The 16,380-nt window shown below is 49.1% G+C and overlaps 1 protein-coding gene across 1 annotated transcript; it reads right to left on the bottom strand.

Moving 5' to 3' along the window:
• Positions 1-3,301: 3,301 nt before the first annotated feature.
• On the bottom strand, positions 3,302-12,176 carry LOC120944391 (CSC1-like protein 1). The gene is made up of 2 exons (XM_040358449.1): positions 9,695-12,176; positions 3,302-3,366 (listed from the first exon to the last, which is right to left on the bottom strand). The coding sequence occupies exons 1-2, from the start codon at positions 12,174-12,176 to the stop codon at positions 3,302-3,304; spliced, it is 2,547 nt and encodes an 848-aa protein (XP_040214383.1).
• Between the last annotated feature and the right edge of the window lie 4,204 nt (positions 12,177-16,380).

A 16,380-nucleotide genomic window follows, 5' to 3' on the forward strand; every position in this document is an offset into this window, starting at 1 on the left:
ATTGATGAGTCGGGAGGCATTGGAAGCAACAATCACTGTAATAAAAAAGGAGGGAAAAGATAACACACTCTGCTCAGGGTACCGCCCAATCTCATTATTAAATGCAGATACTAAGCTGTATGCCAAGATCTTGGCAGAACGCATAAAGGGGATAATGACAACTATAGTGCATCCCGATCAGGTGGGTTTTATACCCGGTAGAGAGGGCAAGGATAATGGGGTCAGGGCGCTCCTTCTTCTCCGGCAGATTAGAGACAGTGGGACCCCCGGTCTACTCCTGTCAGTGGACGCTGAAAAAGCGTTTGATAGGGTAGACTGGGGGCTCATGTTTCAAACATTAGAAAATATAGGCATAGGCCCGAGGATGGTGAGGAGGATCAAAACTCTGTACCACCACCCTTGCGCCAGGATTAAAATCAATGGGTCTCTATCCACCCCCCTAGAGATGAGGAATGGGACTAGGCAGGGGTGCCCCCTGTCCCCTCTTCTCTTCGTTCTTTCGCTGGAACCCCTTTTGGCAATGGTACGAAACAGCCCCGAGATTGTGGGAGTTAAAGTTGGTACAGAAGAACATAAACTGGCCGCTTTTGCGGATGACGTATTATTTTTTATAAATAACCCCAGAAATACACTTCCGATCTTAATGGAAAATATCACACAATATGGAGAGGTCTCAAACTTTTAAATGAACGTAGCTAAGACAGAGATACTGAATGTCAATATCTCTAACAGTTATTGTCTTATATTACAGTATTTAGTTTCTCCTGGAAAAAAGAAATAAATTATCTAGGTATAAAACTGGTAAACTCTATAAGGAAAATGTATAGAGCTAACTACATCCCCTTGCTAAACGAAATTAAACAAGAGATCAAAACAATCTACCATCGGCCAATTTCATGGTTTGGTAGGGTCAATGTCGTAAAAATGGTATTAGTCCCAAAAATAATCTACAAATTCCAAATGGTACCAGTAGCGCTACCACAGATGTATATAAAAATATTAAACTCCCTTCTGATGAACTATATCTGGAAAAACAAAAGACAGAGGATTTCAGCTCAAGTACTAAAACAGGAAAAGAAAATGGGCGGGTTGGCGGTACCAGACATAGGTAAATATTACGCGGCAACAGTTCTCGCCAGAATAATAGAGTGGGCCAAAGAAAATCCAGACAAAAGATGGATTAATATCGAATGTGCACTGGCAAGGGCACAATTGGGGCGAATTATTTGGAACCCACCTCAACATAGAACTTTAGACACTTTAGCACACGAAATAACAAGTAATGCACTGCGGGTTTGGGATAGAGTACACAAACAACTGAAATTAAAATTTAATTCTCCATTAATGGACCTTAAAGATAAGGGGCCAGATTCACAAAGGTTAGCGGATCTTTAGATCCGTGTAACCTATGTGTTTTAAGATCCGCCCTCGCAAGTTTGTGAGGAAAGTGTCAAATTCACAACACACTTACCTCCAAACTTGCGACGGCGGATCCTAACTCCCCCGGCGGAATTCTAATTCCGCGGCTGGGGGAGTGTACTATTTAAATCAGGCGCGCTCCCGCGCCGATTTAAATACGCATGCGCCGTCCGGGGAATTTCCCGGCGTGCATTGCTCCCACTGACGTCAATAGGACGTCAGTGGTTGCGACGTGTGCGGGACTTGCGACGCGCGTGTTCGTGAATCGGCGTACGCAAACGACGTAGGAAATTTCAAATTCGACGCGGGAACGACGGCCATACTTAACAATACTTACCCCTGCTTTTAGCAGGGGTAAGTATACGACGGGTACCGCGCTACGGAAACGACGTAAGAACACAGCGTCGGGTCCGCGTACGTTCGTGAATTTCGCGTATCTCGCTGATTTACATATTATTCAGTGTAAATCAGCGGGAATGCCCCCGGCGCCATTTTTAAATCCAAAAAAAGATCCGACAGTGTAACACAGTGTGACACTGTCGGATCTCAGCCCTATCTATGCGTATCTGATTCTATGAATCAGGTGCATAGATAGGAGTAAAAGTAAAGTAAAAATCAGAGATACGATGGTGTATCTGAGATACTCCATCGTATCTCTTTTGTGAATCTGGCCCAATGAATTTTTTGCACCCGGGACTGAAGGGGTGGGGGGGCACTGGATTAAAAATAGGACACAGGTTAGGGATATAATACAAAAGGGTAAGATATTGACATATCACGAAATTAAAACAAAGATAGAATCTATGAGACTGGATGAATGGCGTTATATGCAGTTGGCGCTCTTTATTAAGCGCCTACCGTTACCTCTCCGACCAAGCGAAGAATATACACCGATAGAAAAACTTTGTACTACCGATAGCTCAAAAGGTAATATCTCAAAAATCTACAGGTTTCTGTTTAAAAGGGAAGAGATAGAAACTCCAAAATATATTTTAAAATGGGAAAGAGAACTGAAAGTTCCCAGAGGAAAAACGTCAGTAACCAGAATAATAAAAATGGCCCACACCTCTGCAACATATGTAAGGACTGCCGAGATGAACTTCAAATGCCTAACGGGGTGGTATGATACCCCAGACAAAACCAGCAAATACAGGGAAGGACAGTCAGCAGACTGTTGGAGAGGATGTACAGTGGAGGGGACAATGGCTCATCTGTGGTGGGACTGTCCGGTAATCAAAAACTTTTGGAAAAAAATCCTACCACTCATTAAGGTGATTACTAAAAAAGAGGTAATAGAAGACCCATGGGTTGTTTTGTTCCACGGGGGGAACGAGAGTATAAAAGCATATAAAAGATCACTGACCCCCCATCTACTGAATGCAGCCAAACGGTTGATTCCAAAAAAGTGGAGGGAAGCAGAGAGCCCACAGGTTTGGGAGTGGATGGAGTCTGTGGAGGATACCTACAGGAGGGAGGAATGGAAGGATAGGGCAGATGAGGAAAACAGTGAGGAGAGGGGAAAATGGACAAATTGGAGTTTAAAAAAACCCGGGGATATCTGGAAAACTTGAGGGAGAGATAGAAAATCTAAGTAGTTGTCAGGAAAAAATAGTGAAAGTGGAGTCCCGAGATGGTGGGTGGGGGGGGGGAGGGGGGAAAGGCTTGGAGGGAGGGGGGTAATGCTGGGTACAACTTAGGTATACCCTTAGTCTCTGGTTAGACTGTTAAATCTGATTGACTCTGTATTTGAAGAAGGAAAAAAAAAAAAAAAAAAGAGAATAAAGAAAAAAAATATATACTTATAATTAAGAAAAAAAAATAATATATATATATATATATATATTTATATAAAAAGGGGGCAACTATACAACCGCAGATGATGCTAAAACTTCTTCGGAGACGATGGGGGACCATCTTCCATGAAAAAGTCACCAAGAATGTTATTGACTGAGCGGAGGAAAAAAAAGAAAAAAAAAAAAAAGAATACCTCCCTTCATCCACCCACTTCTAATGATGGGCATACATACAAAAAGTTATGCTGCATACACACGGTCAGACTTTTCCACCGGCAAGCCTCCGTCGGAATTTCGACCATATGTACTCGGCATTAGGAGCAAAATCGCTCCTCCGCCCCTGCTGCCCCCATGCTTCAGCATATATGCTCTTTTTTTAACTGTGATGGTGAAATCACCTTGTACAGTGTTGGAGTCAGGGCTTTATGTATCGTGGGAGCAATCGCTGTTGCTGTCAAGATAAATAAATCCACGCTGCAACTGAATGGTGTACCTGCTAAGCAAATGATGGTTAACATTAAAACAAAGTAAAACTACAGTATAACAGTAAGACCTTACCATACCATACCTGCAAAGCAAATACCAAAAAAAACATAGTAAAAAAATAAAACATTTTTTAATGCAACCTGTGCCTAAAATATATATATGCCAAAGCATGGGGGCATCCTCCCGCAAAAAAGTTATGCCGCATACACACGGTCAGACTTTTCCATGGGCAAGTCTTCGTCAGAATTTCGTCCATATGTACACGGCATAAAAAGTTATGCTGCGTATACACAGTCGGTCTTTTCCACGAGCAAGCCTCCGTCGAAATTTCGACTGTATGTACGCGGCATTAGGAGAAAAATTGCTCCTCCGCCCCTGCTGCCCCCATGCTTCGGCATATATGCTCTTGTTTTTTAACTGTGGTGGTGAAATCACCTCCTACAGCGTTGGAGTCATGGCTTTATGTATCGTGAAAGCAAACGCTGTTGTTGTCAAGATAAATAAATCCACGCTGCAACTGAATGGCGTACCTGCTAAGCAAATGATGGTTAACATTAAAACAAAGTAACATTACAGTATAACAGTAAGATCATACCATACCTGCAAAGCAAATACCAAAAAAAAACCAGTAAAAAATAAAACATTTTTTTTACGCAACCTGTGCCTAAAATATATATATGCCGAAGCATGGGGGCATCCTCCCGCAAAAAAGTAATGCCGCGTACACACGGTCAGACTTTTCCACCGGCAAGCCTCCGTCTGAATTTCGACCGTATGTACGCGGCATTAGAAGCAAAATCACTCCTCCGCCCCTGCTGCCCCCATGCTTCGGCATATATGCTCTTTTTTTAACTGTGATGGTGAAATCACCTCCTACAGCGTTGGAGTCAGGGCTTTATGTATCGTGGGAGCAATCGCTGTTGCTGTCAAGATAAATAAATCCGCTCAACAGCTGAATGGCGTACCTGAAAACAGTAAAGTATAAAAAAATTACATACCTGAAAAGCAAGCATGATAAAACATAACAACAATAAAACATTGCAGAATAGAATACAGTAAAAAAGAGCAGAACAATAGAGAGAGAATAGAGAGGGAGAGAACAATAAAAATATTTTCTGTTTTTTTATTTTATATTTTTTTGTTTTTTATTTTTTTACGTTTTTATTTTTTTAACACTTTTTTTTGTAACTGTAACTGTTCAACTTTTCGGTTCCAGGTTTGGGTCTCTCAAAATGCGATGGTATCTTGGGAGACCCTGTGTAAGTGTGTCCTAGTCTGTGAAATACCCTACGCTAAAACTGCACTAGTGTGTGGTAGCTAGTTCAAAACATTTCCCAATGCAAAGACCAGGATGGTCAGGACAGCGGGGACAATAATAACGGGTGTCACGCCTATATCCACCTTTCTACAGACACAACATTTTCTTTGGGGGGGCTCGTTGGGTTGGGGTACTCTCGAGGACATACAGAAAATGCCTCTCATGCAGTCGGCTTACTTCATTTGGTTGGGAATGGTGAGGTGCAGCACCTCCTGGATACAGAAGGGCTGTGACGATCTCATCCTGGATTTGAAGGAAGGATCCAGTCTGTCCTGAAGCTCTGTATAGCACATGAGCGTTCAGCAAAGCCAATTGAAATAAGTATAGAGCATAGGCGTGCGCACGGGGTGTGCCGGGTGTGCCTGGGCACACCCTAATGTGCTGCCGCCCCCCCCCCACAGACTTCCCCCCCCACTCGTCGTCCCACGGCCGCCTCCCACATGCATTCAGGTCCCGGCGGCCGGCCTGCTATAGCGCAGCATTGCCTAATACTATTGGGCGACCTTGGCCGGGGGAGGGGAGCAACTGTCGCCCCCATAAGACGTCTGATTACTGGCCAGATTAACTGAAAGAGGCGGAGCCTGATGCTCCGCCTACCCTCCTCTGCGCGGCATCAACACTGGGTCTTCTTCCCTGCCCGGAGGTCTGTGAATAAACTAGGAGGAGAGGACGATGACAGGAACCCCAAGGCAGCGGCCAGCACAGCACAGCACAAGTACCCTGATGGACGAGAAGAGAGGAGGGCGGGGTCTTAATTACAGGGACGGGTGAGTCTGTTTATTTAGAGACACCATGGGGAGGGGGGAGCCAGTACAGATGCAGGAGGTCCCATAATATTCTAATGGTCCCCCCACCACAGTGTCCCCAGTGTCCCCCCTACCACAGTGTCCCCCTGTCCCCCCCACCACAGTGTCCCCCCCACCACAGTGTCCCCCTGTCACCCCCACCACAGTGTCCCCCTGTGCCTCCCACCACAGTGTCCCCCTGTCCCCCCACCACAGTGTCCCCCCCACCACAGTGTCCCCCTGTCCCCCCACCACAGTGTCCCCCTGTCACCCCCACCACAGTGTCCCCCTGTCACCCCCACAGTGTCCCCCTGTCCCCCCACCACAGTGTCACCCCCACCACAGTGTCCCCCTGTCACCCCCACCACAGTGTCCCCCTGTCCCTCCCACCACAGTGTCCCCCCACCACAGTGTCCCCCTGTCCCTCCCACCACAGTGTCCCCCTGTCTCCCCCACCACAGTGTCCCCCTGTCCCTCCCACCACAGTGTCCCCCCACCACAGTGTCCCCCTGTCCCCCCCACCACAGTGTCCCCCTGTCCCCACCACAATGTCCCCCTGTGTACCCCCACCACAGTGTCCCCCCCACCACAATGTGTCCCCCTGCCCCCCCCACCACAGTGTCCCCCCACCACAATGTCCCCCCCCACCACTGTGTCCCCTCCACCAGTGTCCCCCTGTCCCCCCCACCACAGTGTTTCTGTTCAGAGCTGGCTTTATAAATTCTGGTCGCTTGTGGAACCCCTCAGGAAGCCGGTTACGGCGAAATATATTGGGTCCAACAACATCCTTAAATCGACCAGTAGCTCAATATTGGGGAATTCCAGCAACCCAAATCAGACACTCTGGCAATTTGTTTTTTAAATGATGTATTTTGTAATGTACAAAAACCGACTTTTGAGGTTTTAAATAAACTGTTATAAAATTTAATTTTCTTACATTGTTCTTGTCTAAGCACCGTCAACATCCCATTCGCTCCACTGTTCTTTTCTACTATACCAGGGATGAGGTGCGATTTTTGTATTTGTGCTTGATTGGATCATAATCTCCTTCCTTCAAAAGTGTGCCCCAGTGTCCCCCCACCACCTGTGTGTCTCCCCACCACAGTGTCCCCCTGTCACCCCCCACCACAGTGTCCCCCTGTCCCTCCCACCACATTGTCCCCCCCACCACAGTGTTCCTCTGTCCCTCCCACCACAGTGTTCCCCTGTCCCTCCCACCACAGTGTCCCCCTGTCGCCCCCACCATAGTGTCCCCCTGTCCCTCCCACCACAGTGTCCCCCCACCACAGTGTCCCCCTGTCCCCCCCACCACAGTGTCCCCCTGTCCCCCCCACCACAGTGTCCCCCTGTCACCCCCACAGTGTCCCCCTGTCCCCCCCACCACAGTGTCACCCCCACCACAGTGTCCCCCTGTCACCCCCACCACAGTGTCCCCCTGTCACCCCCACCACAGTGTCCCCCTGTCCCTCCCACCACAGTGTCCCCCCACCACAGTGTCCCCCTGTCCCTCCCACCACAGTGTCCCCCTGTCTCCCCCACCACAGTGTCCCCCTGTCCCTCCCACCACAGTGTCCCCCCACCACAGTGTCCCCCTCACCACAGTGTCCCCCTGTCCCCACCACAATGTCCCCCTGTGTACCCCCACCACAGTGTCCCCCCCACTACAATGTGTCCCCCTGCCCCCCCACCACAGTGTCCCCCCACCACAATGTCCCCCCCACCACTGTGTCCCCTCCACCAGTGTCCCCCTGTCCCCCCACCACAGTGCGCCCAGTGTCCCCCCACCACCTGTGTGTCTCCCCACCACAGTGTCCCCCTGTCACCCCCACCACAGTGTCCCCCTGTCCCTCCCACCACAGTGTCCCCCTGTCGCCCCCACCACAGTGTCCCCCTGTCCCTCCCACCACAGTGTCCCCCCACCACAGTGTCCCCCTGTCCCCCCCACCACAGTGTCCCCCTGTCACCCCCACCACAGTGTCCCCCTGTCACCCCCACAGTGTCCCCCTGTCCCCCCCACCACAGTGTCACCCCCACCACAGTGTCCCCCTGTCACCCCCACCACAGTGTCCCCCTGTCCCTCCCACCACAGTGTCCCCCCACCACAGTGTCCCCCTGTCCCTCCCACCACAGTGTCCCCCTGTCTCCCCCACCACAGTGTCCCCCTGTCCCTCCCACCACAGTGTCCCCCTCACCACAGTGTCCCCCTGTCCCCACCACAATGTCCCCCTGTGTACCCCCACCACAGTGTCCCCCCCACCACAATGTGTCCCCCTGCCCCCCCCCACCACAGTGTCCCCCCACCACAATGTCCCCCCCACCACTGTGTCCCCTCCACCAGTGTCCCCCTGTCCCCCCCACCACAGTGTGCCCAGTGTCCCCCCACCACCTGTGTGTCTCCCCACCACAGTGTCCCCCTGTCACCCCCACCACAGTGTCCCCCTGTCCCTCCCACCACAGTGTCCCCCCCACCACAGTGTCCCCCTGTCCCTCCCACCACAGTGTCCCCCTGTCTCCCCCACCACAGTGTCCCCCTGTCCCTCCCACCACAGTGTCCCCCTCACCACAGTGTCCCCCTGTCCCCACCACAATGTCCCCCTGTGTACCCCCACCACAGTGTCCCCCCCCACCACAATGTGTCCCCCTGCCCCCCCCACCACAATGTCCCCCCCACCACTGTGTCCCCTCCACCAGTGTCCCCCTGTCCCCCCACCACAGTGTGCCCAGTGTCCCCCCACCACCTGTGTGTCTCCCCACCACAGTGTCCCCCTGTCACCCCCACCACAGTGTCCCCCTGTCCCTCCCACCACAGTGTCCCCCTGTCCCTCCCACCACAGTGTCCCCCCACCACAGTGTCCCCCTGTCCCCACCACAATGTCCCCCTGTGTACCCCCACCACAGTGTCCCCCCACCACAATGTGTCCCCCTGTCCCCCCCACCACAGTGCCCCCCCCCCCACCACAATGTCCCCCCCACCACTGTGTCCCCTCCACCAGTGTCCCCCTGTCCCCCCCACCACAGTGTCCCCCCACCACCTGTGTGTCTCCCCACCACAGTGTCCCCAGTGTCCCCCTGTCACCCCCACCACAGTGTCCCCTCCACCAGTGTCCCCCCCACCTCAGTGTCCCCCCCACCACAATGTGTCCCCCTGTCCCCCCACCAGTGTCCCCCCCACCACTGTGTCCACCACACCACTGTGTCCCTTCCACCAGTGTTCCCCCCACCACAGTGTCCCCCCCACCACAGTGTGCCCCAGTGTCCCCCCACCACAGTGTCCCCCCCCCCACCACCTGTGTGTCCCCATGTGTCCCCCCACCACCGTGTCCCCTGTCACCCCCACCACAGTGTCCCCTGTCCCTCTTACCACAGTGTCCCCCCCCACCACAGTGTCCCCCCACCACAATGTCCCCCTGTGTACCCCCACCACAGTGTCCCCCCACCACAATGTGCCCCCCCACCACAGTGTCCCCCCCACCACAGTTTCCCCCCCACCACTGTGTCTCCTCCTCCCCTTCTCTATCTTTCCCTCCCTTTCTCTACCTTTCCCTCCCCTTCTCTCTCTTTCCCTCCCCTTCTCTCTCTCTCCCTCCATTTCTCTTTCTCTCTCCCTCCCCTTCTCTCTCTCACCCCTTCTCTCTCTCTCAACTTCTTTCTCTCTCACCCCTTCTCTCTCTACGTTTCCACCTTCTCTCTCTCACACCCCTTCTCTCTCTCACTCCTTCTCGCTCTACGTTTCCACCTTCTCGCTCTCTCCCATCTTCTCTCTCTTTCACGCCTTCTCTCTCTCTGCTTCTCCCTTTTCTCTCTCCCCTCCTTCACCCCCCCTCTCCCCCTCTCTCCCTCTCTCCCGTCCCTCTTCCTTTTCTCTCTCAAGTCTTTTGCCCCCTGTGGTTCACATGCGTTTGTGTTGTGTTGCTCCTCTTCCATCTCAATGTTTATGACGACACTTGGGCTGTGCACAGGTGACTCCTCAGAACTGTCCTCTCTGCTTATGCTAGTCGGTGATGATGGATATGATTCATTGGTCTTATACATGTATGCAGTGAAATTGTTGAGAACGCCACTTAAAGGATAGTTCTTATAGAAGTTGCACACGTCCCCCTGTGGTTCACTTGCATTTGTGTTGTGTTGCTCCTCTTCCATCTCAATGTTTATGACGACACTTGGGCTGTGCACAGGTGACTTCTCAGAACCGTCCTCTCTGCTTATGCTAGTCGGTGATGCTGGATATGATTCCTTGGTCTTATACATGCATGCAGTGAAAATGTTGAGGACGCCACTTAAAGGATAGTTCTTATAGAAGTTGCACACACCCCCCTGTGGTTCACTTGCATTTGTGTTCTGTTGCTCCTCTTCCATCTCAATGTTTATGACGACACTTGGGCTGTGCACAGGTGACTTCTCAGAACCGTCCTCCCTGCTTATGCTAGTCGGTACTGCCGGATATGATTCATTGGTCTTAAACACGCATGGACTGAAATGTTTGACAATGCTAGTTAAAGCTTTAATCAGGGAATACATAATCAAAATGAGCAGAACAGCTCCCTGGATTACAGTCAGCGGAATCCAGCCTCTCCGCAGGACACAGAAAAGGAACTGCCATGTTAGGCAGAAGATTGGAGCTGCAATGGACAATCCCACTGCGGCGTTATGTACACTTCTGTCCTGTTTGGTTGGAAGATGCACATAATAGAGGTTGTGTGTGTCTATAAGATGTTTTACTGACATATAAAGTAAACCACAGGGTACCACCAACGGGGAAATGTTACTGTATGCCATAACAACTGTGATGACACACAGTATATTGGCATACATCCCTCCATATGAAAAATCGTTAGCCTGAGTCTCCATTTTGCGTAGTCTGTCTGCAGTGGATCTTACAGAAGCCATGCATGCGATATACCATAGGAATTCTGGAATTCGCACCAAGTCCATTGCATTGCCAACAAAAGTGGCAATGATCACATAATGGATAACAACGGCTCCTCGGCTAGGCCAAAATAGACATTCCAGTCTGGCCTCATTCTTAGGATCTGGCAGTTCTGTAAACAACCACTCAAAGAATGCATATAAGCTGTTGAGGCCCAGTGATGGTGCTATGAGGACTATAAAAATTAGGTAGGAGAACATTTTGTACATTATCATTCTGTTCTCCGTAGATTTAAACCAATGTGCCTCATATGGAGTGGACAAAAGAACCATGGACTTAAGTATTACAGAAAATATCCACAGTGACAAAGCTGGGAAATATTTGAGAACCTTATCCAAAAAATAGAACGGTTTTGTTATTTTCCACATGTCCAGATTAGTGACAATCATTTCTGGAGTTGTCAGGTATAATAGCAGGGTAAAAAGCAATCCATTAATACACAGGTATCGAGCCCACCACTTCCAGCCACAAACAGACATGTTTTTCCATAATATGTCTTCTGGGTAGTGTGCACGAGGCACAGACCAGTGGGAGATTTTCAGCTGGTCACTTACGCTTGATTGGGGTCTTCTGTAATATGAAATGGCATTAAAGTCTTTAAGAATCAAGTTGACCATTGTGTTGTTAGAAAATGTCACATAGGCTGATCCAATATGTGACTGGCAGGTGTCTTTTAGTTCTTTTTTATATTCATCCCTGCACATATGAATTCTCTCCACTTTACAGGAAGGATAGGCTTCATTGAAGTGCTTCTTGATAGTTTCCTTATCTGCATTTTGTGGTAGTCTATGAATAAAAACCATGTGATTTACCTCATCCTCATCCTCATGTATGGAGGATGAGTGTTTTCTTATGAAGCCTATCATACAACCTGATAGAATGAGCCCCATTATAAAATGGGGCCACAAGAATTCATCTCGTTCTCGTATATTTGCCATTGTTGTCTTTATAAAAAGTCCTTTTCCCGTGGATGCAGTCCCCATCATGTTGAGAGGTATCAGCACACATGGCGAGATGATGCTGGCAACAGCAAGAAAGTAAATTAGGTGTCTTTGAAAGGACAAATAATGTTGGGCATCCTGACCGCATCGTTTATAGATGTCGCTATATTTCAAGTGAAAGACAGCTGAGATCCATGAGAAAAAGCCCTGGTCTTGATGAGGTTTCTTGTTAAAACCATAGGGCACCTGGTATGTGCCATTCATGGAGTTGTCAGCATCATACACCCAAGCCACACAGCCAAAGTTCCACACCTTTCGAATCCGTAAGAAAACCAGCAGTAAGACAATGAAAAGGATAACTGATAGAATTGCCACGGCAACAATTCCCAAAAATCCCATATAATCCAGCTTTGAGCTGTTTATACGGTTAAAAGAACATTGTGTAATGTTCTGTCTTAGCCACTTTTGGTCATCAATAAAGCGTTGTAAATTTTGATGAAGCAGCATTATAACTGTTTCCTTTCTCTTTTAGAGTTAAACTGATCAAACACAGCTGAAAGTTGAGATACAACTGCTCTCTGTCACTTCCAGAGGTCAACTGACCGTTCTTGCCTGGAAAATTGGAAGCCCAGCTTTTATTGGCAGTTGCAGTCTGCACTGTGAGGTCATCAGTTGTTTACTAAGCCTCAGAACTTCTGTTGCCATGGTGATGCACCTGTGATCAGTTATGACACCAGCTATTTGATGGCTTGGCAGTTTTGTTGAGAGAGCTGGGACAGTTCTCATTCACAGCATGCCTTGGATGGAACTGTTTTAGGAAACCTTTAGGTTGATGGGTTTAGTTCCATTTTAACAATAAGAGACTGACCTTGCTGTTGGGCACAGTGTAACATTAACCCATTATAACATGAGATTAGAGTCTTCTAGACAGTGGAAACTAGGATATTGCTGCACAGGGGTCATTTAAATGCGTGTTCCTGCAATAAGAACTTTTACTGAGAGCTGGAGAATGTGAAAGAAAAGGGATAGGGGGTTTCAAGTTCCCCCGGTCCCCTTTTCTAATGGGACAGTGGCAGCTAAAAGGGGTTTCAAGGCTCCCCCTTGAAAGTAGGTCAAGGTTCCCTGGAAAGTAGGTCAGGGTGCCTAAAAACAGTAAAGGGGGGACCCTTGAAACCAGCTATGGAAGATTCTAGAAGCCTGGGGGGGACCCCTATATTAAGGGGGTTCCGCCTGAGGCAAACTGCCAGTCACCTCAGGAGGTCGTCAGCGGCGGAGCTCCGCTCCCACCCTCCCTGGACTGTCGCAGCTAAATATTTATGTGGTTCGGGTCACCTTTTCTAATGAAAAGGGGGACAATTTATGAGTAAAGTTATGCTTGTTATACAACTTGAGCTTTAATGGCTGAGTTGTTCAATTTTATATTGGTATTTATGATAAAAAAAAAATTAAGGTGAATTCTGATAATAAAAAATTATTTATGGATTTGTTGATAAGAGTTATTTTGGATGGTAAACCAATAAATAAGCCGCGGCCAATAAAATAAATACAATTATTTTATTAATCTAAATATATTGGGCCTGATCCACAAAGAGCGGCCGTAACTTAAATTTTCCTATTTAAGTTACACCGCCGCAAAATCTCTACCTAAGTGCCCGATCCACAAAGCACTTACCTAGAAATTTTGAGCGGTGTAACTTAAATCCGTCTGGCGCAAGGCGTTCCTAATCTAATGGGGCGAGTCCCATTTAAATTAGGCGTGCTCCCGCGCTGGACGTACTGCGCATGCTCCCGACGCGATTTTCCCGACGTGCATTGCGCGAAATTACGTTACGCCGAGTTTTGTGAATCGCACTGGGTAAAAAAAGTTGCGTCGGGGAGAAAAAAGAGATGCGCCGGGAAAAAAAAAATTAAAAAAAAAATTGACAGCGTCGCGGGAAAGAAGGGTATACTTTTACATGGTGTACTAACTTTACACTTTGTAAAAGCAGCCCTAATTTTGCGACGGCAAACTAATACTTAAAAGCTTCGTGGATCTCCGTAAGTGCTAATTTGCATACCCGAGGCGGCATTTCGACGAGAAATGCCCCCAGCGGCGGCTGCGGTACTGCATCCTAAGATCCGACAGTGTAAGTCCCTTACACATGTCGGATCTTCTCCCTATCTATGAGAAACTGATTCTGTGGATCAGTTCCATAGATAGAAACAGGGATACGACGGCGTATCAGCAGATACGTCGGCGTATCCCTTTTGTGGATCAGGCCCATTGTAGTGTTGTTTTTTATTCAATTGACTGTTTCGGAAAAAAATATTATTTAGCTGCTTACTGTCTCATTACTCTTGCTGTTAAATTTAGAATTTGCTCGCTTCAGGTGGGGTGGATGCTATAAAGTGAGTACCCAGTGTGCTGGACAGTGGTTGTGCTGAATTATTATTATTATTTTTTGAGTACCTTACTGTAACCACCAAGCTGGGCTCTGTCCTCAACTGCATGCTCTGTAAACATAATTTTGTTTTGTTTATTAACCACTCAGGGGCGTATCTAAGGTATGGCAGCCATGGAAAGTGCCATGGGCGCCATATGAAGGGGGCGCTGGTGAGTGGCTGGGCAGCAATGCATTTACCAGGGTCTGATGGTCTATTCTTCCCTCCACGCTCCCTCCAGGCTTCCAGGCATAGGCTGGATCTCCTTTTGAGCACCTTTGCTAATGGACAATGGCAGCGCTGCAAGTGTGACTATTTCTCATTTCTTACTCCTGTAAGTGCAGTCACTGGTCGCGGAGTAAGCAGGCATCTGCATTTCCCAATGCTACCTGTCAGGTCACCCGTAGCCAGATGACAAGTGCACCCCGTAGGGGTCAGGGATGCACCACAGGGTGGTGAATCCTATGGCCGACTGCTGCTAGCAGAGACGAAGCGTGAACCTAAGGTCACCCAGGGCGCGGAGTCTAAGACCCAGTTTTGTATTCACCAGAGCCCTTGGTGGTAGGGATGGTCTTGGCCGCAACTGGGTCCAGGTCGCGTTCCCGGGATTCCTCAAGTCACACTCCGCAGGGAGAAGGGGGAGGCAGCCAGCAGGACAAACAGTGGTGATGGACAGGCCGAGGTCAGGGCAACAGGCAGACAAGGATAACCGTGGAACATGCAAATAGTCAGGGGCACAGGCAGACAGGGAAGTCGGGGACAAGCCAAAACGGTACACGGAAGATGATCGTAGCACTCTGCAACCAGGAACTAGCAATACACTGCAGACAGGAAGTAAGCATAGGAACACTGTTGAACAGCACTGCAGACCTGTAGAGCAACGGTTAATATAGGCTTCCTGGGATGGACTAGGGTGGAGCCATACAGGAAGAGGAAGTGATAAAAAGGGGAACCAGAGCAGGATCTGCCTCTAATGAACACATGGAGATCAGGTAGGCAGACAGGCTTGATGCATATTCATGACACTACCTCTATAGTTCCGGCGACAGCAGCCCTGACAGCTGAATATCACTCCTCTGCCTGCTGTCAGGGATGCTATATCCAGGACTATAGCGGTGGCATTGGGCCGGTGTATTTCTTGACAGGACACCTGGACTGTGGACTCAGTCAGGAGGTGTCTCCTCACAGGCCTTCTGACTCGAGGTCATATCAGTACAAAAGCAGAGCCCAGCCACCTGCCCAGCAGGAGGAACGGCTGTACTGCCAGTGCCTTATGCTGAGACTGATCCTCTTGATTAAGATGCAGGCACATTTTTCATGCTTTCCCCTCTCCCTGCAGGCCATGGCCCTTTTGTAGTCTAAATCATATTTTTTTGGGCCCCATGAGATCAAACACAGGGGCCCAGGAGGCTGTAAAATGGAGGGATTCATTTTTCTTATTCGGCTTGCTGAAATATCAACTCCTCCTGCTTGTATGTAGTTAATGGGAATAAAGGCTCTCCCATTCCATCTGGTCGGATTGACAGCGCACAAAGAAGGAGGAGAAACATCAGTTTCTCCCTCTCCTCTGTGACAACTGAGGCCATAAGTTATGAAGATTTCATCACTTCCAGTGTGGGTTCTGCATTTACCTGGCTGGTACCAGCTAAGAAAGCAGCCAATAAGCCTTGGAGGGCAGAGGAGGGATCAATGGGCCTAATAAACCCAGATTTCTCCATAAAGAGGATATGTCACTACCCAAGGTATCACAAGGGATGGTAAATATCACTTGAAGACAGCTAAATTATGTTTTGAGGTTAGGGCAGGGCCAGGGATGGACCCAGGTGTGAGGTCATGGGCCCCATCAGGTAGGCTGTAGGGGGCCCCATGATATCTAACAGTGGCCCTGGTCTCTGGTAAGGGGGTAGTGGGGGCACAGACTCTGGCAGGGGCTGGGTTTGTGCAACACTGCTGCAGGTGGGGAGAGAGGGTGTCCTCTTGTATATCAGTGCAGTCATCATTCTCAGTCACACTGTGTGTGGGGGACTGGGGAGCAGCAGAGAAATAAGAGCACAGCCTGCTATGCTGGAATTTGTAGTCCCATGGAGGTGGGGAAATGCTCAAACATACTGTGGAGGGGGGCTGGTCATATAAAAAAAAAAGCTCTGTGTTAGGGGGCTGCCATGGCTGACCTGACCCCTGTCTAAAAATACTTATTGTCTGACAAACTGCTTTAAGGGGGAACTCTACAGACACTGGGGTAAAGGGGAATGCTGATGTAAATGGGATCTCTGGACTCTGTGATAACCAG

Source organism: Rana temporaria, chromosome 6 (assembly GCF_905171775.1).
Source record: "Rana temporaria chromosome 6, aRanTem1.1, whole genome shotgun sequence".
Classification (NCBI taxonomy): Eukaryota; Metazoa; Chordata; class Amphibia; order Anura; family Ranidae; genus Rana; species Rana temporaria.

Bases quoted from the DNA above. Each gene is read 5' to 3' on its own strand.
- LOC120944391 (XM_040358449.1), bottom strand. From the start codon at position 12,176: ATGCTGCTTCATCAAAATTTACAACGCTTTATTGATGACCAAAAGTGG. The intron at 3,367-9,694 runs GTGAACCACAGG...TCCTCCGCTCAG, and splicing joins GCAACACAACACAAACGCAT to TCAATAACATTCTTGGTGAC.